Source organism: Pleurodeles waltl, chromosome 6 (assembly GCF_031143425.1).
Source record: "Pleurodeles waltl isolate 20211129_DDA chromosome 6, aPleWal1.hap1.20221129, whole genome shotgun sequence".
In the NCBI taxonomy this organism is placed as follows: domain Eukaryota; kingdom Metazoa; phylum Chordata; class Amphibia; order Caudata; family Salamandridae; genus Pleurodeles; species Pleurodeles waltl.
The window spans coordinates 421,211,804-421,239,482 of NC_090445.1; the positions used below are offsets into that span (position 1 = coordinate 421,211,804).

Consider the following 27,679-nt stretch of genomic DNA (forward strand, 5'->3'; position numbering starts at 1 on the left):
TTCATTTACCAACCGTGCATGCACAGACCTGGAGGTGACCTTCCTATCAACCACAACACTTTCAGTACCTCCTCCTATTCATTCACTTATCAGGCTAGCACCCACAACAATCCAGACCATCCAATACCATCTATTCTACCATTCTGCTGCAGCTAACACTTCATTACCGACCTCTCTAAATGTATATCCACTGCCAACACTATTAATATCTATCTAAAAAATTCAATATTCCTGCAGTCCACAATACTGAAGTTATGCAAACACTTTGTTGGCCTCATCACCTTAGCTAAACTTGCCTCTTGCATCAAAACACCCACAGACTCCAGAGACCACACACTAAACATCATTAACTCTGCACTACCCTCCTTCATTTCTCCAGATCCCCTTAGACTTGTCTGACCACCCTATACTATTTATTCTCCATCTCATTTAAGGGCAGCTCACTTTCTCCATAACCACACTTTAACAAACCTTCATCTCTCACTCTCTTGCAATCGATAACAACCACAACTGTCTTCTCCTCAATACCAACCTTCTATTGCTGGCAGACGTCCACAATCCATCACTAGGAAGAAAAGACAAATTTAAATGATCAGCACCCCAGTAAAACCACGAACTGAACATCAACAACAGATATCCGCAAATGTAAAACCACATTGCCCAGCTCTCAAAGCAGCATCCAAAAGTTTTACACCGCACATGACTTGAAACAAAACTGACAACTGTCACCGAACCGTCCTCATAGCCAGTAACAATGGTCCTATTCAAAGCTTTCAAGGACTGCTCCAATCTTCTCCTCTCTCACATCCTTCACACTGTCAAAACAGCCAGTCCAATGAATGAAAATGTCACTAAAATAATCAACACACTCCTTCATGACTTTGATGTCAAAAGCAGACACACTGAAAAGCAATCTACTAGCGCCTCACAGATTCTTCCTTGAGTACTTTGTTTGCATGGTTGAACCATCCGATCTCTTGTCAACATCATCAACTACATGAAAGCACCCACTTTAAATGGTAGCATTCTAACGACCTCAGTCATCAAGACTTCCCTCAACATTTCTCAAGAAATTGATAGGCATAGTCCCTTCTCTAAAACCAGGCCACATTTTGATCCTTTGTGGACAGAAGAAACTTAGACGGTGATGATCTCTTCAACTTCCACCACATCAACCACTTCTTATCCTAGGAATACACCGAAGGGCAATCACCAACCAGCTTCTAGAACACCTTGACAAGTACAAACTACTCAAGTCCTATTAGACTACGTTCAGAGTATGTTGCAGCACAGACATAGACAACATCCAGGTGGTAGGCAAAGCTTGAATGGTCCATGACAAAGATGACCCTTGAATCTAGGTACTTTCTGACATGTCAGCTGCCAGGCTCTAACAAAAACGCTTAGTAAACATGGCCATCACAGGAGGTTCACTTCCTCACTGTAAAACACAAGTTTGTTGAAATGGAATTTGCTAGATCCCTACCCCTTCCCCTTCCATCAGTGTTATCACTCAGGGGTAAATACCTTGTGCTATGCATTTTTACATGGTCACAGGGTAAGTATTACTTGCCCATTAGGGCATCGCCCTTCACAAATATAATAACACAAAAAATATACAGAGAGTCCTCAGCTAGTGCCATTGATAAGCTTAAGTCTTGCCAGACACCAGTCAATCAACAAAGTTGGTCTTCTTTTTCATCCTCCTCAACCCCACCAAGACAGTTTGTTCTCATTTTCAGTGGCACACACTGGTTAAAGGATGGCGTGACAACATGAAGACATTTCCTCCCTTATTTGACTTGTATCATATTGCTAGGCTCTTTCTTTGAGTCCTTCTCAGCCTACTGAATCAACCCAAGTGTTTTTCCGTTAAGCAGCACCTGCTCTGTAGTCCAGGCCTTTATCCACTCACACAGGCAGGCAGGATGGTTGGTATAACAAATACCACAGTGAAATACTTGAAACTATTGTCCATACAGAATCTTGCCTAATCAGCAACCAAGAATAAAGTTAATATATCGCTGTTAGACCAGGCAGCCTTCGAGTGGTCTTCCCCCCAACTTTTTGCCTGATTTGTCCACTTTTCTGAACTTGTTTCTGATAGCTTTAGGACTCTGTGCACTTTACCACTGCTAACCAGTGCTAAAATGCTTCTACTTGCTCCCTTAAATCATAGTCACATTGGCTTAACCACAGTTGGCATATTTAAGTTACTTATAAATCCCTAGTAAAGTGCACTACATGTGCCTAGGGCATGTAAATTAAGGGGCACATTTAGGAGATTATGGTGCAGGGCAGCGCACCTTGCTGTGCTGTCCTGCATTAAAGGGAAAGGGCAGGAATGCGCTGTATTTAAGTAATGCTGTGCATTCCTGTCTTTTCCACTTGCACAGTTTTGGCAGCCTAGCGTCAAACAAAGGCACCCTTGCACCATGGTGCAAGGGTGCCTGGTTGCATGCAGGATTGTTTTTCTGAGCAGAAGGGGCACCTTCCTGCACAGAAAAAATCCTGGGAGGCTTTTCCTCTTTCTATGTATGTTGCAGAATGCAGCACACATAAAAGTAGGAAAAAACAAGGAGAAATAGTCATATTTCTTCTCGTTATTTTGGGGCATTCCCAAGTTTCCAAGGTATTGTAAATCTGGGGATGCATCAAAATCCATGGGTGTTGCATGGAACACCCACCGCACCACTCATGGAATGCTTCCCTAGCGCAGAGTAAGGCAACACAGAGATTTACGCTGCCTTGCATTACTTCATATTTATGAGCCCATTCAAAGCCATTCAAAGTGACTTTGCGTGGCTTCAAAAGTATGATTTAGAGGTTTGCACAGCCGTTGGGTCACAACAATTGATGTAAATATGGGCTTAATTTCATTCTTGTGGGCCTGCAGTACTGACTATGCCACCCACTTAATTAACCCTCTAACCATGACTTAGGCCTGCCATTGCAGATCCTGTGTGTGCAGTTCTACACTGCCATGTTGACCTAGCAGGTCCAAACCTTCCCTTTTTATGCATATAGGTCACCCCTAAGGTAGGCCCTGGACAACCCAGATGTCAGGGTGCAATGTATTTAAAAGGCAGGACATGTACTTTTAAGTTTTACATGTCCTGGTAGTGAAAAAAATAAATAATCGTTTTCACTGCAGCAAAGCCTATTTCTCCCATAGGATATCATTGTGATTACCTTATTGAACAAGTTACTTACCTTCGGTAAAGTATTATTTGGTAAAGACTAGGGCTAGCTACAGATTCCTTACCATTGAATTTTGCCAGGCATCAGACTGGACCTGGAAATCTTTGCTTGAGCAGTACCTCTACACGCGCCATCAGGTGGCCTTGTTCAGTTCCGTGTGGCGTCAACGTTGCCACTGTATAGGTGATGCTGCAGTCACCTATATAGACGCCACCCTGGCGCGTGGATGTCAGTTACTTTTTTCAGGACTTTCCACACCAGAAAGTCATGAAATGAACTGACGATTGTGTCCAAACTAGGGCCCTGAAAGGAATCACCTTACCTCTACTAAATGAGTCTGCAGAGCGGACAGGTATGGGTGGGTGTATGGAATCTACAGCTAGATATAGTCTTTACCAGATAATAGTTACCGTCAACTATGCATCCTGGATCAAGGTTCTTTGGTTCAGCTGGCCCACGTGGATCCCTGTCTCCGGCCCGTGCTCCATCATGGTCAGCTTGAACTTTTGACTTTTCCCCTGTCCAGCATGACCACATTTCCCATTTAAGCATTTATTGCTTCAAAGCGCTATTTTACATTTATTCTTTAAAAATTCATATCTCAACTTCTAGTTATTGGATTTTTTTCATTTTTGTCTAGTTTTACCTATTACACTGAGTTATTTTTTTCTAAACAGGTGTGGTATCATTTTGTGTGGTGTTGTCACTGTTTTACTGTTTGAAGTGCTGCACAAATACTTTACACATTGCCTCTTAAGTTAAGCCTGACTGCTCTGTGCAAAGCCACCATAGGGTGAGCTTAGGTTAACCTAGGGCGAGTTTGTGACTTACCCTGACTAGGACTGTGGTTCCTGCTTGGACAGGCTGCACACCTCTGCAAACCAGAAACCTAATTTCTAACAATCAAACAATCACTCAAGCATGAATTAACTACACTGACCACCTCTGCTAGCACGCATCAACGCTTTTAAAGCTTTTAGCATGATCTACAAGACTATTCAGACAAATACTCCATCCAAAATTTAACAACTCACATTTTCAACCTTAAAAAACTTAAATTGCAAAAACAGACATGGAAGTAGGCCTTTCTTATATTTGAGAACAATTAAATGATATGCCCCTAAACTCTTCCCATCCCTATAACAATTCTGAAAGGACCCATCTCCTAAACATCTTCCTCCCAACTTGGACTGATTCCCGCTTTGTTGCTGTGCCTCCCCAACTTTGCCACTTGTACTCTGTATGAGGTTAGCCCACTTTACCAATTTTATAAAGGTTTATGAATGTGTTCTGCAAGCGAAGATGTAGGACTCATAATCCAATTGCTGCATACATTTTGTAAACCACCCCTTGTTTCTCTTTGGGGCCAGGTCCACACTCTATAAATATGTCTAACAAGAGGCACTAGCATCTCTGGAAATGTCCATATTTGTGACAGGAGATCTCAGCTGTGTGGCAGATCTCAGTTTGAAGTGTTTGCAAAAAGCATTCCATAAAAAGTAAAAACCTTCCAAGTCCTTAAAAATGGTCAAACAGGAATCTGAAAGTCGTGGATGTTACTCTAAATATTTGTTTAATAAGGTTCTGATAACACCAAAGTTCTGTTCTGTCACACAAACTTTGCAGAAAGAGATTCCCTATTTTTAGTCTTTGTTTGCCTTGGCTTTTCCTGAGGAAAGGACTGATAAGATCCACGACCCCTGATAGCTCAACCAAAGAAAACTACCTGAGTAAATGTTGGCTCTCAATTGAAGGCTTGATATGAACACTGAAGGGGACGAAATTGGTGGGAGGGAACACTGATAGTGAGATCTCGGTACCTTTAAAAAGCAATGGTTGCCACTGTCCGTCGAGCCCAGATCCTGGAGCGGTGATCAACTAGTTCTAGTCCAGCAGCTGACCCATCGAGCTCAGCACCATGAAGTTGCTTATCCTGGCGGTGGTCTGTCTCCAGCTCTCTGAGGGGTTGGTGAGGTGAGTATTGCAGCTGGATTATTGCACACTTCAAGACATAAGCTGTCTGGTTTTGGGAGCAACCCTGTGCAGACAATATCTGACCTAAGAGTTGAATTATGAGGTGGCTGAGCCTTTCACAGGTCTGTTTCCAGCTCTCAGAGGGGCTGGTGAGGAGAATAATATATCTGAGCTCGAGTGTCCTAGCAGACCTACAGATGTGTGCGAAGAAGGCACTCCTTGGAAGCAGGTCCGTGTTGACTAAGAGCTCATAGTCTTGAAGAGGACGACCCTGGCAATTGAGTGCCACCCACTGCTGGTCAGACTGGTGAGGTGGGTTACGCAGGTTAGGTTGAGGATGTGCATCACTAAGTGTGTGCTTGCCCAAAACTCGGAATCAATTGTCAGGAAGTCATGTCCATTTGTCAACATGCTTCATATTTTTGCACGAAAGAAAATTAAAGGTATGGTCTTTTCATCATATGTAGTACTATTTGTACCAGGAACACTAGTGGGAGAAAGCAAGATGTTACATTTAATGAACACCATTCTGGGTACTTTTCACAAACGCAGAGCAGAAATAAAAGAGGTCTGACATGCTGTTTGCATGAAGTACTTCTATCCACTTCAAACCACATACAGAAAATGTGTGTCCACCTTAAATCCCGTACAAATAATGTTCCAAATCCTGTACAAACTGTGTTCCACCCGACTAGGGAGTAATCAGGAAAATAAAATACTCCCTACTTTTAACTATGTCCCGAACAGCTCTGAGTGAGCACTTGAGGCAAGTTAACTCTCCAGTTGTTCAGGAGTTTTCCCTCCTGATGGAATTCAAAAATTCTTAAATTGATTTACTTTCTTTTTCTCACCCTTTTTACAGTCTTTTGCCCTTCCTATCGCTATCCTTCTTTGTTTTTTTTCATTGTGCTTTCATTCTCTTTCTTTTTGTATTTCCATTCATCCAGCCATCTTTTTGCCTTGTTTTTATGGATCGCTCCACTCTTTCTTTCTTTTTTCCAATTCTACAATCTCTTCATCCATCTTTGCCTTTTTGCTTCTTTCCTTTTCATTCACCCATCCATCTTACCTTCCTTCAACCATTACTACCTGTTCGCTCTATTCATCTTTCAACATCTTCCATTTCTGTATCCATCCATCCTTTCTTCGTCTCTCTCATCATCTCTCCTTCACTCCAGTCCTCCTTCCTTCCCTTCTTTCCACTGCAAGAGATCGTGAAAGATGCCATAATAACATTTTAAATATTTTGTATTATTCTGAACTGTTCAGTGGCACCCCCCCCTGCTCAAGCTGCTAAAGCGGGGGCTTAATGGCGCCTCTGCCCCCAGACCATATCAACATATTTCCAACTCAGACCACTAATACAGTATGTACCCACTTAGCCCTATACACAAGAACAGCCTACTGAACACATCTACTTCCAACCTCATACAAAAGTGAAGTGCTTCAACAATAAGGGCCACCTTGGACTAACGACAGGGGTGTCAACACGCGCCCTCATCAGTAACTCATTTAATTTGGACATACAAAGGACAACTGGGGGCCTTTAGCCTGACCTCTGCAATGGATAGGGAGAAGGGTTGTGTGTATACCTATCTATATATATATGTACATAGATGAGATAAAACCTACCATGAAAAATGTATGGTTGGATGAATTAATTTATAACTTCTGAAATTAATCGGATATAGTTAATGTTTCGTGTATACAAAAAGTAGCGGAACACTCCCATCTGTTATCTCACATAATTAGTATGTTATGGTCCAGGAGCAAGTGTCAATATAACCAAAAATAATGCCTAGTATGTGCAATGCAAGCATACAGCTACTTGCGTGGAAAGCCGAAGGGCACCACTCCCCTCCCAGAAGGAACATATTACCAGGGCCAGTTAGAACAAAATGTATAATTTCCTAGCTTATGTAAAGGAAAGTTTTAATTCTATTAAGGACACGGTGGCGAGCATTATGCTCAGACTTTCTATCCCTTTAATACTTCCAGCAGTGTTCAACAATAAAACTACCTTTTCCAAGAACCCTTGGGAAGGAAGTATAGAAAACAATTCGCTAAAGACTACATGAACTGTGCCATATAGCATGTACGTTATTTCCTTCTCTCCAGTATGAAAGCTTTCAGATATCAGCTCAGCAGGACGCCGTTCCTGGGATGTGTCCACTATGAGGGTGGGGGGTCTATCATCAATTTTGCCCTTCTGTGTGAAGGATATGTCAGTTTGCCTCCTATTGGCCAAATCGATTGCTAAATCTTGATGTCAAACTGTATAAAAACAAACGCTAGTCAACCTACTGGAAGACATACTCCCTGCGACCCTCTTTTCAGACCAGTCAGACACCCAACAATACCCACCCGCTTGTCAACCTGGTCGAAAAAGCTGTAAAGAAAAAGATGTCTGCAATTCTGCGCTTTCTCGACGGAGAGAAAGCATTCAACTGGTTAGACTGGCATTGTATGATGTTGGTCCTGGGGAAGATAGGTGTGGCCCCTAAATGCAAATCTATGATCATGAACAATTATGCTGTCCCTATGGTCAGAATAACACTGAATGACCAGTCTTCTTGGCTTTTTGAACTAAAATGGGGTATGCAGCAGGGATGCCTGTTGTCAGACTTGTTATTTGCTCTTAGTATAGAAACCTTACAATTCCATATTAGGGCCACAAAAGATATACAGGAAGTATCCTTTGTGGCAGATACACACAAATTAGACTATTCGTGGACGACCTTATGTTGACATTGTTTGATCTATATCACTCGCCAGGGGAGGCGCTTCAATATTTAACAGGGTTTTCACATTTGAAGGGTTACAAAATCAATATATCCAAGTTAGTAAACCTGAATTTAAACCTTTCACATGTCAAGATGGAGGTTCTGCAAAGTAGATTCCCACTCCGATGAACCGCGTCCAATCAAATACATGGGTGAAAATCACACTACATGTACAGGGGTCATATAGACATATTGCCCCACTCATCTAACTGAAATTAGGCACGACTTGTGTTGGTGGTCTCCCTTTTCCTTTCGTGGATGGGCTGTATTAATGAGGTAACAATGAACGTTCTGCCCAGAGCCCCTCTGTCTGTTACAGGCACTTCCAAATTTGCTACAGAAGAGATTTTTTTTACTTCCCTACAGAAAGCAATCAATAGGTTAATCTGGAGAGGTGCTGACCGTGAATCACCATTAAACCTTTGCACCATGACACAGGGGGCGTAGCTCTCCCAGTTTTTAGATTATACAACAGGGCGGCACAATTGCAAAAATATAATAGAGTCTACTAAAGATGGGACAGATATTCGCTAGCCCCATATGGAACGGGAAGATATAATGTGACTGTCACAGGAGGTGGTCTGATTATGTAACTCTCAAAGACCATGCAACACCTATTAAAGCATTCTCATTAACAACACTTTACGTGTGGGACTCTTTAACTAGGAAGGAATCCCTGACCTCCTATGCATCACCTTATTCCTCAATATATGCGAACCCGGAATTCTGCCCATCACTAAACCGAGGGCCCTTTGGCATATGGTGAGATGGAAGATGTAGGTACATTGCTGATATGTTTCATAATGGAATAATCAAACGTTTCACACAATAAAAACAACCTTTCAATTAACGGAACAGAGAGAGTGCATTATGCTCAGCTCAGACACTGGGAATGTATCCAGAAGTTAGACTAGCTGCTACCCGAGGAAATAGACACCCTTTGAGAAGATATTGACATCATTTTTTAACTCAGAAAGGTCCACTCACTAAGTAGTAGGAAATACTCTTGGATATCAAGGCTAATCCTAAGTGAGCTTACCAGAACGAACAGGACAAAGTGGGGTAGAGAAACTTCACTTGCCGAAAGGGAGAATCTCTAGAGATGTTCAATATTTATGAAAACAAGAGAAATCCATTACAAACTATTTTACGCTTGGCTACTAAAGTTCACACAGTGTTCTCAAATACTAGCCCACCAAGGTGGAGACCTGAACAAAGAGGCTCTTACATCTACTTCTAGTGATAAAGCCAAATATACAAAACCCTTCTGCAAAGAGGTAGCAAAAACTTTAAAACACATTTTCGACTTAACCTTACCATTTACCCAGGTGAAGTTTTTGCTTGATCTGTGAAAGCAAGAGTGAGTTTAAATATGTGTCAAATAATGACAAGGCAGTTATCTGGAGCTGTCTTGAAGCAGTGAAATTGGAAATAGCTATGTGGTGGAAGAGCAAAGACCGTTCTTCAATTTTCCATTGGTATGTTCGCTTGTGGGTCATCTTGTAAGTAATATTCGGGGAGAATATCTGAATTTTGAAGATTCAATGTTAATTTGATAGCTAAACCTGTGCTCAGCTCTAAACCCTTTTAGGTCCGGTAACCTCTCTGGCTCAACTATAGTAATTGCAGCTCTGAACAGGATCAAGGCTAAGGGCCTGATTACAACTTTGGAGGAGGTGTTAATCCGTCCCAAATGTGACGGATATACCACCAGCCGTATTACGAGTTCCATAGGATATAATGGACTCGTAATACAGCTGGTGGTATATCCGTCACTTTACCGTCACTTTTGGGACAGATTAACACCTCCTCCAAAGTTGTAATCAGGCCCTAAACCTGTAGAAAGTGTTGCTCTAAATACGAACAAGATCTGCCTATCAAAATTTAACTTTTTTGCATTAGCATCAAATTGAAGCACTAGGAATTTCATTAACATGTGTAGGATGTGATACAGCCATTTTACTCTTAGAAGAACTTGGATGCGTTAGGACATTTTGGGATTCATGAACTAATGACAGAGGTAGCTTTGAATAATTGAAAAATACAAAAATCCCAATTTTGAAGCATGCTGGATCCCTGTGTTAAAGTATCTATCAAGGGCCATATGAACAAGGAATGTCCGCCACACTCAAGAGCTTTGCAAGTCTCTTAATCCACTGATTTGATTTTATGACATTATGGACATACAGTACGACATTGTCCAGTGGGTGAAAGAATATCTTTTGTGTTGTTGTGTGTGAAGCAATTTTACACCTGGCAACGAACACATTTCTGACTGTTGCCAGACGGGGAGTGTGAGTTAGTCAGAGAGGGGGCACTCATGGTTAATAGGGAGATCAGTTTGTTCTTCGTATGCTCTGATAAGACTCACATTGCCATTTAAAATATGGGAATGCTATTATCTGTCATAGGCTACAAGATTTTGTCAATATGATTGCAAATAAAAACTTCTGTTTATAAAAAAGGAAGCTGAAGCATCTTTCCCTCATTTTGAGACCTGTATGAAGGTCCCACACTTCTCCTGGCAGATGGCTAGGCAGTCTGATGCCACCTACCGCTCTCTTCTGCGCTCCTCTGAGATCTCCACGGCCCAATCAGCAACAGAATAACACAAATGCTTGGCCCACTGTTTTCTGGTTGAGGGAGTTGATGGGTTATATGTTTGAAATGACATATACACTAGCTTTTGAGTAATGCATACAGCTGAAACTCAATCAATCAATCAATACTTAATCAATTGTGCTGCTGCTTCAAACAGAATTGTCCTGTCGCTCAAGCAGACAATGGAATACAAGCAGAGAAATCGTAAAAGCTAAACAGTGTCAAATATCTAGGTCTTAGCTTTCCTTTTGAAAGTGGCTAGTGACTCAGCCCAATGCATGTTAGGTGCTATGCTGTTCCACAATGTAGCTGTCAGAAGAGTGAAAGAGCTGTCCCCACAGCATGACTTTGAGGATTTTGGAATCCGTAGGAACCAACTGTTAATAGACCTAAGTACTCTCTCCTGCATACGGGGCCAGTCTGTTCCACAAGTAACAAGGGGCATCTCCATGAAAAGCTACATTTAATGCACTGTTCCACCAGAAGCCAGTGCAGATGTCTCAGATGTTGAGAGACGTGATTGCAACAAGAGACTCGCCTGATAAGTCTGGCCGCTGCGTCTTAAATTATCTGTAGTCTGCATATCAGATATGAACGGAGACCAAGCTAGAGACTGTAAGTTCAGGCAACAGCTTACAACTAAATGAACTACAGTTGTTCTGGTCTCTTCAGGAACCAAATGAAGAAATCTCTTTCGGATTTTCATTTTCATGAAAAAGAACGACGAGATTTGTTTAATAAGAGTGGAAAAGGAGAGCATGGAGTCAAAGGTGATGCTGAGATTTCTGGCCGAAGGGGTTGGATTTGGAAGAGGGTTAAGTTCAGAAAGCCGCCAGAGGGAGGGCGATGGATGTCCACTTTGACTGAAAATCAAAACTTCAGGTTTATAAGAATTAAGTTTCAGGGGATTTGCCTCGATCCAAGCCACAACTCCACTGAGGCACTCTTTAAAATTGTAAAAAGCCTCCTCTGAGTTGTCTTGAAAGGAAACGAGCAGTTGAGTGTTGTCGGCATAAGACACTACCTTCATATCCCAGGTTTTGATGAGGTCCACCAAGGGGGAAATGTAAAGGTTGATCAAGAGCGGACTCAGGGCAGACCCCTGAGGGACACCAAATAGCAGTGGTTTGGGAGATGAAGATTAAAGGTGTAAATGCACACGTTGGGATTTGCCCCCTAGAAAGGATTTGACTCATGAAAGGGCCTTGCCCTGAATGCCAAGGTTGTCCAAGTCTGTTGATCAAGATGTAATGAGATACTGTGTGGAAGGCTGCCAACAAATCAAGAAGCAGCACCATGACAGCTGTGCTGTTATCCAGATTCTCCCTAACAAACTCCGCCACATCCAGGAGAGCTGTTTCAGTGCTCTATCCTGCACATAAGCCTGACTGAGAGTCGTAGAGGATGGAATTGGGCTCCCTAAAAGTGGACAGTTGTTGATTAGCTAATTTCTCCAGACTTTTTGCAGATGCGAGGAGGAGAGATATGAGTCTGTTTTCACTCAGAAGGATTGTGTCGGCATTAGGCTTTTTAAGGAGCAGCAGCAGTGATGCCTGTTTCAAGATTGTGGGGAAAACACCAGACATTAGCAAGGCATTCCAGACTTTATTAAAAGGAAGGCTGAAGTCCTGAGATGTAAGACTGAAGTTATGCAGTGGGTAAGCGTCATCAGGGGAGCCAGACTCACACTTTATCTCCAAACTTTATTGTAATCAAAAGCATAAGATATGTGTCCTGTTAATGTTTGTGACAGCTGCTCACTGAATGCAAGCTGTAGCATCATGATGGTGCCAATAAAAACCGTGCTTAAAAAAGGCAGAGATGTGCAGCGAGAATATGGTGACTGCACAATTCTGTGATGTGCTGCACACATGGGCTTTTATAATGGCAAATAAATGAATGCAACGTTTTGCCTGTACAAAACCGAAAGGGCATATTTACTGAAAGTTCACACAATGCAAGGCAGCAAGCAAACTTGCTGTGCTTTCTAGCATGAACGGGAGACAGCTGAACAGTATCATATCTACTAAGATAGGATGCCCTTCAGCTCTTTACCTGCGCTGGCACAGTCTACCTATCGCCGATGGTGCAAGGATGCCTGCATTACGGGCAGGATTGTTTTTGTGCAGGAATGTAGCTCTCCCTGTACAAAAACAATCCAGAGAGGCAATTTCTTCCTTCTATGTGTGATGCAGGATGCACAGAAAGAGGAGAAAACGAGGAGAAATAAACATATTTCTCCTTGTTACGCAAAGGTAGGGTGGCATACCATTGTGGTGTAGTACCAGTTTTACTGAGCTACGCGCAGATCACTATAGCACAAAATAATCTAATTTTACCTGAAAGTGTAGTAATCGAGTCAGGACAGCTTAAATTAGGTTTTTTATTTACAGCCCCAGACACGTAATACCTCTGGATCCACTCTGCATCTTCTCCTTAACTGTCAAAACCCAGAATCCTCAACCCACAACATTCTATGTTTCCTCATGCGCTGTTGAATCCAAGAGACGTGCTGGCTCGTGAACAACGTGACTGTGAATCACATTACAACACATCTTCCTCTTTTACATTAAATTGAAATAAACATACACTTAATAACAGATATCTTATTACATACATGAACTAACACACAAATACATTTTTATAAACACAACACAATGGATGAATGAGTACTAACTCTTCAGACTAACAACTCATCTAACTTGTGTGGTGTTAAGTAGTATGAACACATACAAAATCATCAAATTGTTTTGGTTTGGAAATGATTCTACAAAATCTTCCAGTATTGGTTTGGCTGTTCTTGTTTGTATTATTCTGCAAGTTTTGAGCACCAGAAGTTTCATCGTCCTGAAATGAAGTCTGATCCCTCTTATCAGTTTGTGCATCTGAATTAGGCACTTCCTTATCCACTTCAACATCAGTTTCTAACCAATCATAATTCTTGACTGACTCTCTCTCAGCTTGTATGTCATTCCTACACTTTGCGATTCTGCCCAAATGCCACACTTTCCCATCGCTTAACTTAACTGAGTTACGGAACACTTCCCACACTCTGAGAGGCTCAGAAAATCTACTTTCTCCTTTCCGAACTTTCCTTTCTTTCCTAACTCTAACCCAATCTCCGCATTTTACATTAGATTCTCTGGTTCCGATTTTCTTGTCATACCATTCCTTATATGCTTGCTGGGCCAAATTAATTTTCTTCCTCACTATCTCTGGTGACCACTCAACCTTTTTTACTGAAGATAACCAACCAAGATCTTTGCCAATAGCTTCACGACCCCTCATCAAAGAGAATGGGCTTTCTTCAGTGACACTACTAGGAGTAATTCTATAAGCCCAAATTAACTTATACAATTCACTTTCCCAGTTCAAACCATTGCTTTTAGCCAATTGGATGCTACATTTGATAACCCTGTTGAAGCGTTCCACTAAACCATTTCCCTCTGGATGGTACAAAGAGGTTGTTTTATGAACGATACCGTTCCTTTCCAAAAATGCTTTGAATTTCTCAGCAATAAATTGAGGTCCATTGTCAGTAATTAATATCTTAGGTAGACCTTCTCTCATAAAAATTCCATCTAAAAATGTAATGATCCTTACACATTCTGCCTTATGCACAATTTCAATCTCTGGCCATTTTGAAAAATGGTCTACTGCAACCAGAATGTATTTATATTCACCCTCATTACATTCCACCGGACCTACTACATCCAAACCAATTTTCTCCCAGGACATCTCAGGGCATATAATGGGTGATAGAGGTGGTTTAAATGTTTTCTGGCATTTATCAGACCTATTACACTCCATACAGTCTCGTATTTTCCTTTCAATTTGTGTATCAATACCCGGCCACCAACACCTGTTTTTGACTCTTTGTTTAGTTTTTGATATTCCAAGATGCCCTTCATGACATAAATCTAGTATTTTCCTCCTAAGAGATACTGGAGGTACTGCTCTCCCACATCTGAATATTATGTCATTCTCTAAACTAAGTTCATTTCTTATCTCCCAGAATGTTTTTTCATCTGTCCCTAGTTCTTTTTTGTTAGGCCCACCCTTGTTTATGTAATATGCTATTTCTTTTAATTGTTCATCCTTATTCCAGCCCTTTTTCCATTCCGTAATGTCAATGCCTTCCATTCCATCATCAAATAATCCAGCCACGTAGCTTTCATCATCCAACACTTCATCTGTATCGCTTACAGGTAATGACATTCTACTTAAAAAATCTGCTACTATGTTTTTGACCCCCGGCCAATACTGAACATCATAAGTAAAGTCTAACAATTTTACTGACATTCTGCTCAATCTTGGGGAGGCATTTAGCAAGCCTGCAGTTGTTAACACTTTTGTCAAAGGTTTATGATCCGATCTTAACAATACATGGAGTCCCCACACAAATTGTTGAAAATGATTCAACGCCCAAACACAAGCCAGAGTTTCCCGTTCTATAACCGAATATTTTTCTTCAGCTGGAGTCAGCGAGCGTGATGCAAAGGCAACAACCCATTCTTTGTTCCCATCGTCAAACTGGGTCAATACCGCACCCAACCCTTTATTGCTTGCATCAGTTATAACAATGGTCTTGCATTTTGGATCAAACCCTTTTAGAAACGGTGCATTACAAATATCCTTTTTCAAATTTTGAAATGCATTTTGACAATCTTTTGACCAAATAAATGTTGCTTTGTTTTTAAGTAGTCGTCGTATATGGTACGTTTTTTTTTAAAAGTTCATAATGAACTTAGAATAAAATTCGATTAAGCCCAGAAAAGCTCTTACATCATCTTTCCCAGTTGGACATGGAGCATCTTTGATGGCTTCCACCAGAGCTTGTTTAGGTTTAATGCCATGTTTGCTGATACTATGACCCAAGTATTCCACTTCATTTTGAGCAAATTTGCACTTACTATATTCTATTGTTAACCCCTTTTCCTTAATAGTTTCCAAAACTAGTTTCAACTTGTCATGCTCCTCCTTATTTTTCCCCATAATCAGGATATCATCTTGAAAAAACATCACTTCATCAATTCCACTAAAGAGGTTACTCATAATCCTCTGGAACATCGCAGCAGCTGATGCCAAACCAAAAGGTACCCTAGTAAATCGATAACATTAAAAAGGTGTTATAAAAGTTGTGTATTTTTTACTATCCTGATGTAAGGGCACCTGATGATAGGCGGATTTTAAATCAATAGTTGAAAACCAGCCCACATCTTTTGTTGCAGCAAACATTTCATTAATACGGGGTAATGGATACTGATCAACTAGAATGTTTTTATTTAATTCTCTAACGTCCACACACAATCTTACCTTTCCATTGGCTCGCCTAACTACCACTAACGGAGACACCCATTCAGCTGATTCAACTTGCTCAATAATGCCATCCTCCTCCAGTTTCGCCAATTCTTGGCGAACCTCCTCTTTAATGGACAAAGGTATGTGCCTGACTTTATGAACACACGGAATTGCTGAAGGCTTTAATTCTATTTTGTGTACAAAATCATTAAGTCTCCCTATCTTCCCAGAAAATACTTCTGGAAATGCCTCAAACCATTCTTCTTTCTTCATATTGATATTACTCTGAACCGACAACACTGGTTCAGGGTTGTTAGGATCTAATATTATTCCTAATTCACCCTGGTCAGCCCAACCTAAGACTGACGGACCCTTTTTAGATATGTACAATTTGCACTTGGCCTTTCTATCCTTGAATTGAAATTCTAGTTCACGTAAACCCAAAAATTCAATTCTGTTCCCTGTATAACTCTTGGCTACTACATCAGATTTGTTAAGATGTGTGCCTAATTCTCTCGCAATTTTGTTTTTCCACACATCCTCATACACTATGGTAAAGGGTGATCCAGAATCTGCAATTACATTAATCATCACCCCCCCCCAATGTTCAATTCACACATAGGTTTCCTCTTCTTAACTTGCTCTACATCTAAGATGTCATATTCAATGCAAAAAACATGGTGTACATTGGTGTTCTCATAATCATCAGAATCGGAGTCACTGTCCTCCCTAATACATTTAACGTTCATTTTGTTGTTGCTGTTTTTCCTTCTGCAAACCTTTGCATAGTGACCTACCACATTACAATGGGAACACTTTTGATTTCTTGCAGGACATTTCTTAAAGAATGCTAAATGGTCAGTGCTCCCACACCTGTAACACCTTTTTTGACCCACATTTATAGTTTTAAAATCTCCAACAACTTTACGTCTGGTGTTCGTGTCTTCTTGTAGACCTTTCTTATCTTCATCCACTTTCCTGTATTTTGTACTTGAAATTTTGCTAACTTCTTTAACTTCCTGTTTTTCATCCATAACTGCTTTGGCACATCTTCCTGTGAGTTCCGCTTTCTTTACCAGAGCTATTACCTCCTTTAAGGGTGCTTCACCGTTGACCCACAATTTATCCTGAATATTTGGATTGCTTGCATGCATTATGATTTGGTCACAAATTAGTTCTTCATGCAGAGATCCAAAACGACATGTTAATGCTAGATTACGAAGTGCTGCCACATAGTCATCAACGCTTTCAGATTTACCCTGCTTTCTCTGAAAAAACTGTGAATCAAGGTCTTCTAATGCATGCATAAATACATCTCCACCCTCTTGTGGTTTCTTTTCTACTTGGTTGTACGTCTTAAGCCCTCCTGGACCTAAGCAAAATAGTAATACCTTCTTCTTTTTCTCAGGAGAGAAATCTTCTTCTTCAAAAGTGTCAATATAATTGCAAAAGTATTCTTTCCATTCCTTCCAAGGCATAGTGGGTTCACCATTTGCAGGTAAAAATGGTTGTGGATGAGTTAAATTTAATGTATTTAATGCACACATGTTTGTTGAGAAGCTTGAGAACAAAAGGTTAAATATAATGTACTTCCTGCAGCTTACTTAATCCCAAAATTGTGTTTAACGTCTTCAAAAGTACAAAATTGGATGTGAAATATATAGAAGCATTCACTGTAGAATCGTTGGCCTGTAATTTATTCAAAGCACATATTGATTTGTGCCAGTAGATGGCGCACGCGTATTAACAATGTAGCAGTGTTCCTTGAATGATCACAGTACCATGAAACAATTCGTCGTTCTGTGCTCACAAAATTAATGGTTCCGATTAATTGATCCACATAAATGTATAATATCAGCAGCTGTGCGCATTAGTGAATAAGTCTGTCAATAACAGCCCGTCTCCACACTGATTCCTTGATCATAGGAATGTGCGCACCTTGTATTTCAAAGCGTAATGCGGTATCAACACAGGCCAACACACATCACTTTTGAACAATTAATCATGACATGACAAGTCTTACATAACCCTCTGTTGTCTCCTCACAGTAGGTGAACGAATCTCCGTCATTTCCTCACAGCTGGTGAAAGAATCCCCACTGACAGCTCAGCATGTCCAGGGCTGTGCCAGCTCGTCGCCAATTTCTGTAGTAATCGAGTCAGGACAGCTTAAATTAGGTTCTTTATTTACAGCCCCAGACACGTAATACCTCAGGATCCACTCTGCATCTTCTCCTTAACTGTCAAAACCCAGAATCCTCAACCCACAACATTCTATGTTTCCTCATGCGCTGTGGAATCCAAGAGACGTGCTGGCTCATGAACAACGTGACTGTGAATCACATTACAACAGAAAGCAGCCTATATTAGGAAGATCAGTTGTATTTTTGTGGAAAAGTCCTATTGCCTTCGGCACCATAAAAGCAGCACATTGTTTCCATGTCTTAGATGACAAAGCAGTTATCCCAACTCTGCAGGGACGGCCTCTCCACGAGAGAGGAAGAGCGAGGAAGAGCGTCTCCCTGCTAAATAAAATGCCCCAAGAACTGAAAAATAAAATGGTAATAAACTTCCTTTATTACCATTTTAGTTTGCAGCACCCCGTCCTGAACCAAGTATCAGGACGGGGCAGGGCAATTGCTGCCGAGCAGGGAGCTGTGCACTTGTTTAAAGTGCGCATGTCAATTTGGCCTTCCGTCTTGCAATGGCCAGCCTGACACTGCACACTTCTTTAGAAAGCACAGGTCTCCAGCGTTCTTGTGAGGGCTGAGAGAGGCCGCTCCCACCAATTCTGACGATTCTTTCATGCTAGTTACCAGCATGAAAACAGCTCCAGGATTGGTTTGTGCTGTTTCCTGGATCCTGTCGCACGTAGGAGCCAGGAGAGGCGAGACGACAAGAAGACATCCCGAGGTAAGTGCTGTTTTCATTAAAAATGTATTTGTATCCCCCCGTCTTGCCCCCCGTTGTGAATACTGCAACACTGCATGGGATATGGGGGACCTCAGAGATGGGTGTGTTGGGCTGCACAGTGCAGATGAGAGGAGGATTAGCCTAGGAGAACATGGCCACAATCCAACTCACCTTCCAGAGAAACGGTCTGCTTTGAAATGTCATTCTTTAAACCAGTCCAGCGTTGGTTGCTCTGTTTGTTATGAGTTCGTGGTCTAGGTTTGTAATATATCATTCTGCTTCTATTAGCAATGATTCTGAGTGTAACTGGGCTCTCGTGCTGAAATAATGAGACGCTGGAAGCTCAGATACTGAGATGTTCTCTCTCTCTCCTACCCAGGGTACCTCTGCAGAAGTACAAGTCCATCCGGGAGAACATGAGGGATCATGGGGTGCTGGACGAGTACCTGAGAACGCACAAACCCAACCCAGCCAACAAGTACACCTTCAACAACTATGCTGTTGCTGACGAATATATGTACTTTGACGTGAGTGCAATGCAGTGGTAGCCAGGCTGGCTCTCATTCCCTCTTTCTTTTTCTTTGTCTCCTTTTGGTTCCTTGTCCTTCCCTAGCATCACTCCTTCCATAGGTACCTCTCCCTTATTTCGCTTGCTTCCTGTGTTTCTACTTCTCCAAATTTCTCCCACTCCTTTCAGTGTATTTCTCATTTTCATCCGATTTCACCGGAGTTCTTTCCTTCGATCCAATTTTTTTTCTCCTTTCCACTTCCTCCTTGCCCCATTTACGGCATTCCTTTTTTATTGTGCACCTCATTTTTAAATGCTCTCCCGGTCTCCCCCTTGGTATCCCTTGTCTCCCTGTTTAATCTCCCAAGCCCTTTCCATCCCTCATGCCACTGCCTATTTTATGACGTTCACAGACGTATTTACATCTTTGTTGTCTTTTTTCTCCTTTTTCACTCTGCTATTCCTTTCTTTTTCTTTTCTTGTCCTCACTCCTCCATTTGTATCTCATCCCTGCCTTTCCCTTTCACTCTCATTGTCTTACCCCTCCCCTCATCATTCTGCCTTGCTACTTCAGCTTTGCATTTCTCTTTAATCTCCCACCTCTGTTTTCCCTGTGCTCTAAGGACAATACCAGTGTTTATAATTTTGTTATCAAACCGTCATTTTGATGTAGAATTTATTTTAAATTCAAACGTATGATTTGTGACTGAAAGTGAAAGTGTAAGCAAAACAAAAAATATCCATTGGTTCATTAATTCTTTTTGTTAGGCATTGTGAGAGATAGTTTAATTAGACGAAAGGATACGTTTACACTTTTTTTCACAGTAACCAGTGCAATGTTCATTAGGGGTCTTCACCTAAAGACCAATTACAATGCTGTTTTCTCAGGCACCAAAGTACAGCATGAACACTCCTCACTGTCAGCTGGCTGCTGCTGGCATCCAAAAGCAGGTTATCAAACACCTCCATACAGCTTCTAGTGTAGAGCGCTTCATATTTTAACAGATTGTGGCATATTCTCCCAATGTCCATATGTTGCACTTATCCTTGCTCGCTTTGATAAGTTTAATGTGATAGACCACTGACGACAGATGTACTCCTCTCTCTTCCTAGACGTACTACTATGGGCAGATCAGCATCGGCACCCCTGGCCAGACCTTCCTGGTGCTCTTCGACACCGGCTCCTCCAACCTGTGGGTTCCATCCACCTACTGCTCCAGCTCGGCCTGCAGTGAGTGTTGAGCAGCAGGGTCCCTAGGGCGCCACCTGCTGGCTGATGGGGGTATGGCATGGTTATCATGGTGGTGGTGGTGGGGGGAATGGAGGCTGGAGAACGTGTTCAAGTTCAAAGGGAATCGGAGTAGAATTCTGCGCACTATGGGCCATATGCATGAACACATTTTCCCATAGACATAGAATGGGTAAAAACCTTTGATACATCTGGCCCTATGTCCTGATTTACCTCCAATATTTACCACTATTAGCGTGCAATCTATGCCGTTCATGTGGCCATGCTTTCTCTCTCCTCAGCTAACCATCCGACGTTCAACCCCAGCCAGTCCTCCACCTACACGTCCAATGGGCAGCGCTTCACCATGGGCTACGGCGGCGGTAACGTGGCCAGCAGCATCACCGGCCTCTTTGGTTATGACACTGTGACAGTAAGTACCAGCTGCTCCTTCTGGAGGTGCATAGCATAGGCGAGCGGTCTGGGATGTTGTTACACAGGACTACACAACTGTCACTTAGAAATGAAACATTTCTGAAAAAACAGTTTCTGGAGAAAAAAAAAAAGAATTAAAAAAGACAGATGGTCTGAAGCTCTCAAATTGTGCGGCAGCACGCGTAATCAAAATACTTGCTGCAGTGCAAAACAATATATTAAAGGGTGGGTTTGTGTATTCAATGCACTGATGACAAAAATTATGAAAAGTGTGAACACTGTGTATTCTCCAGACGTAAAATAGTCCTTAAAGCACTCCAATGGAACCAGGAGGCTACACACAAACTACTAGAAATAAAGTTACATTAAAATACTCCGATTGCCTGATCCAAGATATGATTGACCATGTCTCGAGTGAATGGCTGAAGATTCTTGAGTCAAAGAATCCAATGACATAAGGAGGTTGAACCAAACCCTCTTAGAGTGTATGCATTGAATATATTATGCTCCCTATGAATGTCGCGAGCACCATTACAAGTCAAACACAAAAAAACAAATATTCATAATCTATAGGGAAAGGGAACATCACAAAAAAGATGAAAAAGTCGGTACTAGAGAATAAGAAACAATGGGCCATTTGGGTGGACCTAATTTCCTACCACCCTGTTTGACAAAAAGAGAAGAAAAAAAAAAAAAAAAAAAAAAGGGGTCATTGCCATAGAGGTCAGTGCCACTCAAGGGAACAGCTTTGTGTTTGATGTGCTCCTTGTCAACGGGCAGAGTGCCACTAGTCACAGTGAAGTTAGCCAACTGCTGAAGTGGGCTGACATGTTTTAGTGGGCAGAAGATATATGTGAATCTCAGTACAGACCACTGGATGAAGGGGGCTGCCTGAAAGCTCTAAGTATATTATACATATAATTTTATTTTAAAAAAAGGGATTTGGCTGAAGTCTGACTTAAAAAAATATAAGGGAGTAACGTAAAAGGTGGGTACCATGGTTTACAGGGGCTTACCCCCAACCTTGAAAGAAAAAAAGACAATCAGGGTGAAAAGCAAAAAAAATAAAGGGGATGCGAGACAGAGAAGAAACAAAAACAAGCAGAGGAAATAAATTTAGAATAAGAACATGCATTTTAGGAAGAGAAAAAAATCGAAGAATAGAGAAAATAAAAAAAGAAGTGTGGGAGAACACAATCAACACAAGTCAACAATTTAAATATGTGATGTGCATGTTTTGGTAAAAGCTTAGACTAGACGAGTTATCTTGCAGTCATTAGGCTGGTCACTGCTTGAGAGTAAAGTCAGAAAGGACAGACTGAATGAGAGAGATCTGATTCGCCAGGCTCTCTGGACATGGTCTAACTGTAAGTCCTCAACTCGTCGGTCCATCAGAAGATATACCGGGAGTGGTGAGCCTGTCCTCGCAGCCCGGGAGCATTTAGACTGGACCGTCTACATGGGAGTGCGTGAGACAGAGCAGGCTGGTCAAAGCAGCCAGACTGAACGAGCTGCCTGTGAGAGGTTGCAGGACACTTTGTGAGACTGAGGCCAGGTCTAGGTTGTGATTATGAGTTGCCAAAGTTTTCCCACTAGTGTGCAAACACCTGTTTGCGCATGGGTTTGAATTCCAGGTCATTCAGAGTTTTCCACACCCAGTAACAACCAGGTACAATTACATTTGCACCTTTTGATAAACTGGAATTTAACAAGGGAAAAGCTATGGTATTTACCATGACGTGCGTATTTTGGTGCAGTAAGCATAAACATTTGCATGTTATTCCCCAAAAAAACAGAACAGGAACAGTTTAATTCTAAACTCGGATTTTATTGGGTGCGATATACAACACCATCTCTATTGAGCACTCTCAACCATGGCTTATGCAGGGTATCTTGAAATGTGCAGAGTGGACAGGCCCAGTGTTACAATGTCCTCTCCTCCTTCCTCACCCTGTTTGTGTGATACTTCTGCTCTCTCAGACAATGACTCGCGTGTGTTCTTCAGGTCCAGGGTATCTCCATCACCAATCAAGAGTTCGGTCTGACCATCACTGAGCCGAGCTCCAACTTTTACTACTCCAAGTTTGATGGAATTTTTGGAATGGCCTACCCTGGCCTGTCAGTGGGTGGAGCGACTACCCCTATGCAGGGCATGCTGCAGCAGAACCTGATGACGGAGCCAGTCTTCAGCGTGTATATGGGCAGGTAAGGCTGATTTCACGATGTAGGCCTGATGGGACCACGGGAGGCATATTTTGCCAGACCACGTTAGGACCTTGCACCGCCACAGTCCGGGGTCTGGCTGCTAGAGTTATATATGTATGTTTGAACTCCTACTTAGCCTCCAAATTCTAACATCTACTATAATAAACTTACAATAGATATTTCGCCCTATTCAAGCATTTTTCTTTCGCATCGTAACTTTATGATCTACCACTATCCTAGCTTTCAACAATTCTGTCAAACATATTGTGCTATCTAACAGCATGCTACTTTAATTAAGATATACTTTTCACTTTTTAATGTCTTTTTTTGTAATTCTGGCGTCTGCAAACAACCGTTGAATTTTATCTGTTGAAGTGTGTTCAGCAATAAACAGGAAGTGTCTTCATATAGCCACGTAACAAATTACAAGAGATGAGGACTACGAGACCTCGAAAGGAAGTGTCATCACATAGAAGCTTAGGAAAAGTTTTGGCATTCCAAGATGGGCACGTCACAGACAATTATATCATAGGAACGAACATAAGAAATGGGGGCCGCAGACAAAAGGTCGAATCACAGTGTCAAATGGAAACAGGGAATAACATGAAAAGTTGACAGTTCGAAGCTATCAGTCTAGACAGGAAATTGCATCACATGGATGCAAGGAAATTATAGCACATCAGCACAAGCAGATCACAGAGGTGAAATAATATGGCATAGAGAGTGACAGCAGAGGAGTACTGTCAGACCAGACAGAAAGTGACCTCATTACGAGGCTGGCAGTTTAAGGACCGCCTGCCACCCAGTGATGGTTGGACCTCAACAACTGTGGCGGTCCGACCTCCACATTACAACCCTCACAACCGGACCCGCCAGGGGACTGGTGTCTCCGCCAATAACGAGGCTCCCGATGGGTTGACAGCGGTCGGAGTTGTAACCAGCCACGGCGGCGCTGAACTCAGCGCCGTCTGGCTGATTACAACTCCACCTTCCACCAACCTTTCCATGGCGGTCACCCTGCCATTGAAAAGCTGGTGGAAAGCCAGTACAAGGTGCCCCCCTGCCCAGCACCGGCGGAGTGCGCACTGCCTGCTTTGCAGACAGTGTGCATTCCGAGGGTGCTGGAGTGCTACGATAAGGAAGCCAAGACCAATATTGTAGCACTGTTCACGATGGGCAGCCCGGCAGAAACCATGTATTACAATGTTCCCGCCGGTCAGCAAGGCAGGAACATTGTAATACGCTCAGGAGTATCTCACTGACATGGCGGTGGCATCCTCTCTGCGAGTATGGTGGTCCTGTGGTAGAACCGCCAAACTCATAATGAGTCCCTTAGTCGAGTAGGATGTGAAAGTAGGTGAGTTTCACTAAGCAACAACCATGATTCAACACTGAAGTCACATGGGATCGGACCAAACTTAAAGGCTGCAAGTCACAGAGTGATATAATACAGAAACGTAGGTGATAGCTGACGAAGATTGCCAGGCCACAACTAACAAGTGACATTGCACATAAAACTTGGGAACCTATATTTGCCGCCAAGACACTATCCCAAAGTGGCATCAGATGGCTCCTAGGAGGTGACAATAAAGGAGGACTGTCAGATCACAGGCAGAAAGTGACATCACTAACTGATAGGTTGTACTAAATAAGGCATACATGGCCACTGACAGAAAATGAGAAAGGAAAGAAGGAAAAAAATGGACAACACACTCCCAAGAAGGCAGGCTTGGGTAGATGTTGTAATCAGTACTCAAGAGGAGAATCAGGCTCATTTATTTAGTGAATAACTCACAGAGCCTAGAGGCTGATTTTTTTTTTTAGAAATATTTCCTCACACTTTATGATAAGTCTCCTAATAAGCTGGGAGTTTTCTTATTGTACCCTCAAACTTGCTTTCATGATCTGAATTTCAGTGTACTATAAGTAACGTTACTTTTTCACCCACTTGAAATTCCAGCCAGTCTGGTGAAGTCATCTTTGGAGGCATCGACAACAGCCTTTACACTGGCCAGATCTACTGGGCTCCACTGAGTGCAGAACTTTACTGGCAGATCGCGCTGCAGGAGTAAGTATGCCTTCCACTTCGACCAGGCAGGCCTCTGGTGTGTATCTCGCCTCATGTTATTGTCAATTGATTAATATAACACCAATTTGCAAAAGGCCACGGCCAGCAAGGGATATAAGGCCTGATTTATATAAGGGCAGAACGGTTACCCTGTGACAATGGTGAAGGGAAATCTGTCACTGTTGTGACTGAGTAACCCATCCATCAATATCTAAATCAGGCCAATTGCCTTTTCAAGCCATCTTTTGAAACGTCTTGCTGCTCCTGAGACACAATTCAGTTGTGGTGGAACTACTAACATACTTCTTTGTATTTATTTGTTGTCTGGATAAGCAGTGGTTGATGCAGCTCACAGCAGTCGTTTCTGCACTGTGTCCTGATATTCACCGTGCCCCACTAAATGATCAACGAAAGGGCCAGAAAATGGTCAGGTCAGGTGTGAGCTAACCTCAAGTACTCCATCTGGGACCTTCCTTGATTAGCTGATCCGGGAGCTAGGGAAATAGTTCCATAAATGATCTTTCATTATCTATTCCTTTTCAGTTTCTCTATCAACGGTCAAGCTACTGGCTGGTGCAGCCAAGGCTGCCAGGCGATTGTAGACACTGGCACCACCCAGCTCAACATCCCAGAGCCCTACATGAGCGAGCTTCTGCCTCACCTGGGGATTCAAGCCAATTCAAACGGCGTGGTAAGTGGTTTTTCACTGGCTTTTTGTTTTGGATAGATATCTGTGAATACCTAGGGAACACTTACGGGGAAGCAAACATTGAGACAATGGGTTGATGAGGAAGTGATATTACTGGCAATGTTATTAGATGCTAGACTAGTGAGTGTTGAGTAATTAGCTGACCGGTCAAAAAGGGCAGCTGGCCATAGGAAATTCAGTTCTTCCAGAGGCCAGAGAAGTACGCAAGTTTGATGGAGAGTAGACTTTTCCATCATTTTTAGATAGCTAGGTTCCCCTAATTATAATGTCTTATAAAACATGCTTGGGGGAGTAGGGTGATTGGTTTATTTGATTAGAAAAGTGAGAGGGGCTCATGAACCCCATTATTTTCTCACCCTGGAATTACTGTTGGATGTCGCAGCAATTCTGGGGTCAGGTAACCAATGAGGATTCCACATTTGTGGTGGGGGTGTGGATAACATGCAGGGATTGGTATTTCTGTGCTGAATCGCACAGGGTTCACATGGGAGGGTTCTGTTGCTTTCAGGGCCAAATCTCAATGTGAAAAACACAAAAGTTTCATTTCGATGTACCTAGTAATTGTTTTAGGGGACTATCGGAATTTAGGGATCACTGTTATTGAGCGCCATATTACATGCTATCATAAGCAATGTCATAGTTCAACAGAGACAGGAAATAGGCCGCTGTGGAGCAGGCAGGTAGTATCACAAATGTGAGGCGATATGCATTGTCGGATGGGAAGATGTTAAGCTGGTATGCTGTGTTATCTCTCCTATTTATTATTGTTGGGCTATTTTTTCTACAGTATACTGTGAACTGCAACAACATCCAAAGTTTGCCAACTCTCTCCTTCGTCATTAATGGGATCACCTTCCCTGTCCCACCGTCGGCATACGTGACACAGGTATGGAAAAGTAATTCCACTTTAGTAGTGATGCAGTAATTTGCTTTACTTCTGTCCTTCTTTATCTGTGGTTTCACTACTCTAAAACCAGGGACATTACGCTTTCATAAATCTTCTGAACTCAACTATCCCTTCCACCAGTGTCTCCATCTTATTTGACATTGCCTAAAACAAGGACCTGCAACCTTCACTACAATTCACATTCACATTCAATCTCACTTAATCAAGGTTCCTCAACATTTCCTAAAGTCACTGACTTAAAAGTATCTTACAACAGGACCTTACACCTTTCCCTGCCCAGAGACCTTAGCTACATTCTCAGAGATTGCAATTGGCCTTTAAAAGGTAACAACCTTTCACAAATCTCCATCTTCCCTAAAATAAATATCCAGCTATGCTACAGGAGAGACATAGTCTGCACATTTCCCTTCCTATTTTGAACACAAAGCTCATGCAGCCTCTCTAGCACCACCCTTGCACTTATTCTGGTTTTTATATGTAAACATGGGTTCTGTACCTGATGATGTGTTTTCTTTTCCTTCAAGTCCAATGGCTATTGCACTGCGAATCTTCTGAGCATCAACCTCAATGCACAGAATGGAGAGCCACTCTGGATCCTGGGTGATGTCTTCATCCGCCTCTACTACTCTGTCTTTGACTTTGGAAACAGCAGAGTTGGTTTCGCTACCAGGGCGTAGAGTCCTTCAACTTAGGTCACAAGAGGGTACCCCTGGCAGCCAAGGTACTCTACTTTGTGCTGATACCAGGATGCACCATTGATTTACTGCAGTAGTTTATTCCTGTGTATATTGACTTCCGGTTCATTCAATCAAGATATCCAGCCCTGTTCCGCAAATAAAACTGCTCA

General features: G+C 42.2%; 1 protein-coding gene across 1 annotated transcript; it reads left to right on the top strand.

Moving 5' to 3' along the window:
- The first annotated feature begins 19,173 nt into the window (after positions 1-19,173).
- Positions 19,174-27,580, top strand: LOC138301952 (gastricsin-like). Its single transcript, XM_069242396.1, has 8 exons — positions 19,174-19,299; positions 20,394-20,511; positions 20,811-20,941; positions 22,949-23,148; positions 25,109-25,216; positions 25,760-25,907; positions 26,713-26,811; positions 27,357-27,580. The coding sequence occupies exons 1-8, from the start codon at positions 19,189-19,191 to the stop codon at positions 27,507-27,509; spliced, it is 1,068 nt and encodes a 355-aa protein (XP_069098497.1). The 5' UTR covers positions 19,174-19,188; the 3' UTR covers positions 27,510-27,580.
- The last annotated feature ends 99 nt before the right edge of the window (positions 27,581-27,679 follow it).

Coding starts and splice junctions, on each gene's coding strand:
- LOC138301952 (XM_069242396.1), top strand. CDS start 19,189: ATGAGGGATCATGGGGTGCTGGACGAGTACCTGAGAACGCACAAACCC. Junction 23,149..25,108: donor TTCAGCGTGTATATGGGCAG/GTAAGGCTGATT, acceptor TTGAAATTCCAG/CCAGTCTGGTGAAGTCATCT. Junction 25,908..26,712: donor AAGCCAATTCAAACGGCGTG/GTAAGTGGTTTT, acceptor TTTTTTCTACAG/TATACTGTGAACTGCAACAA.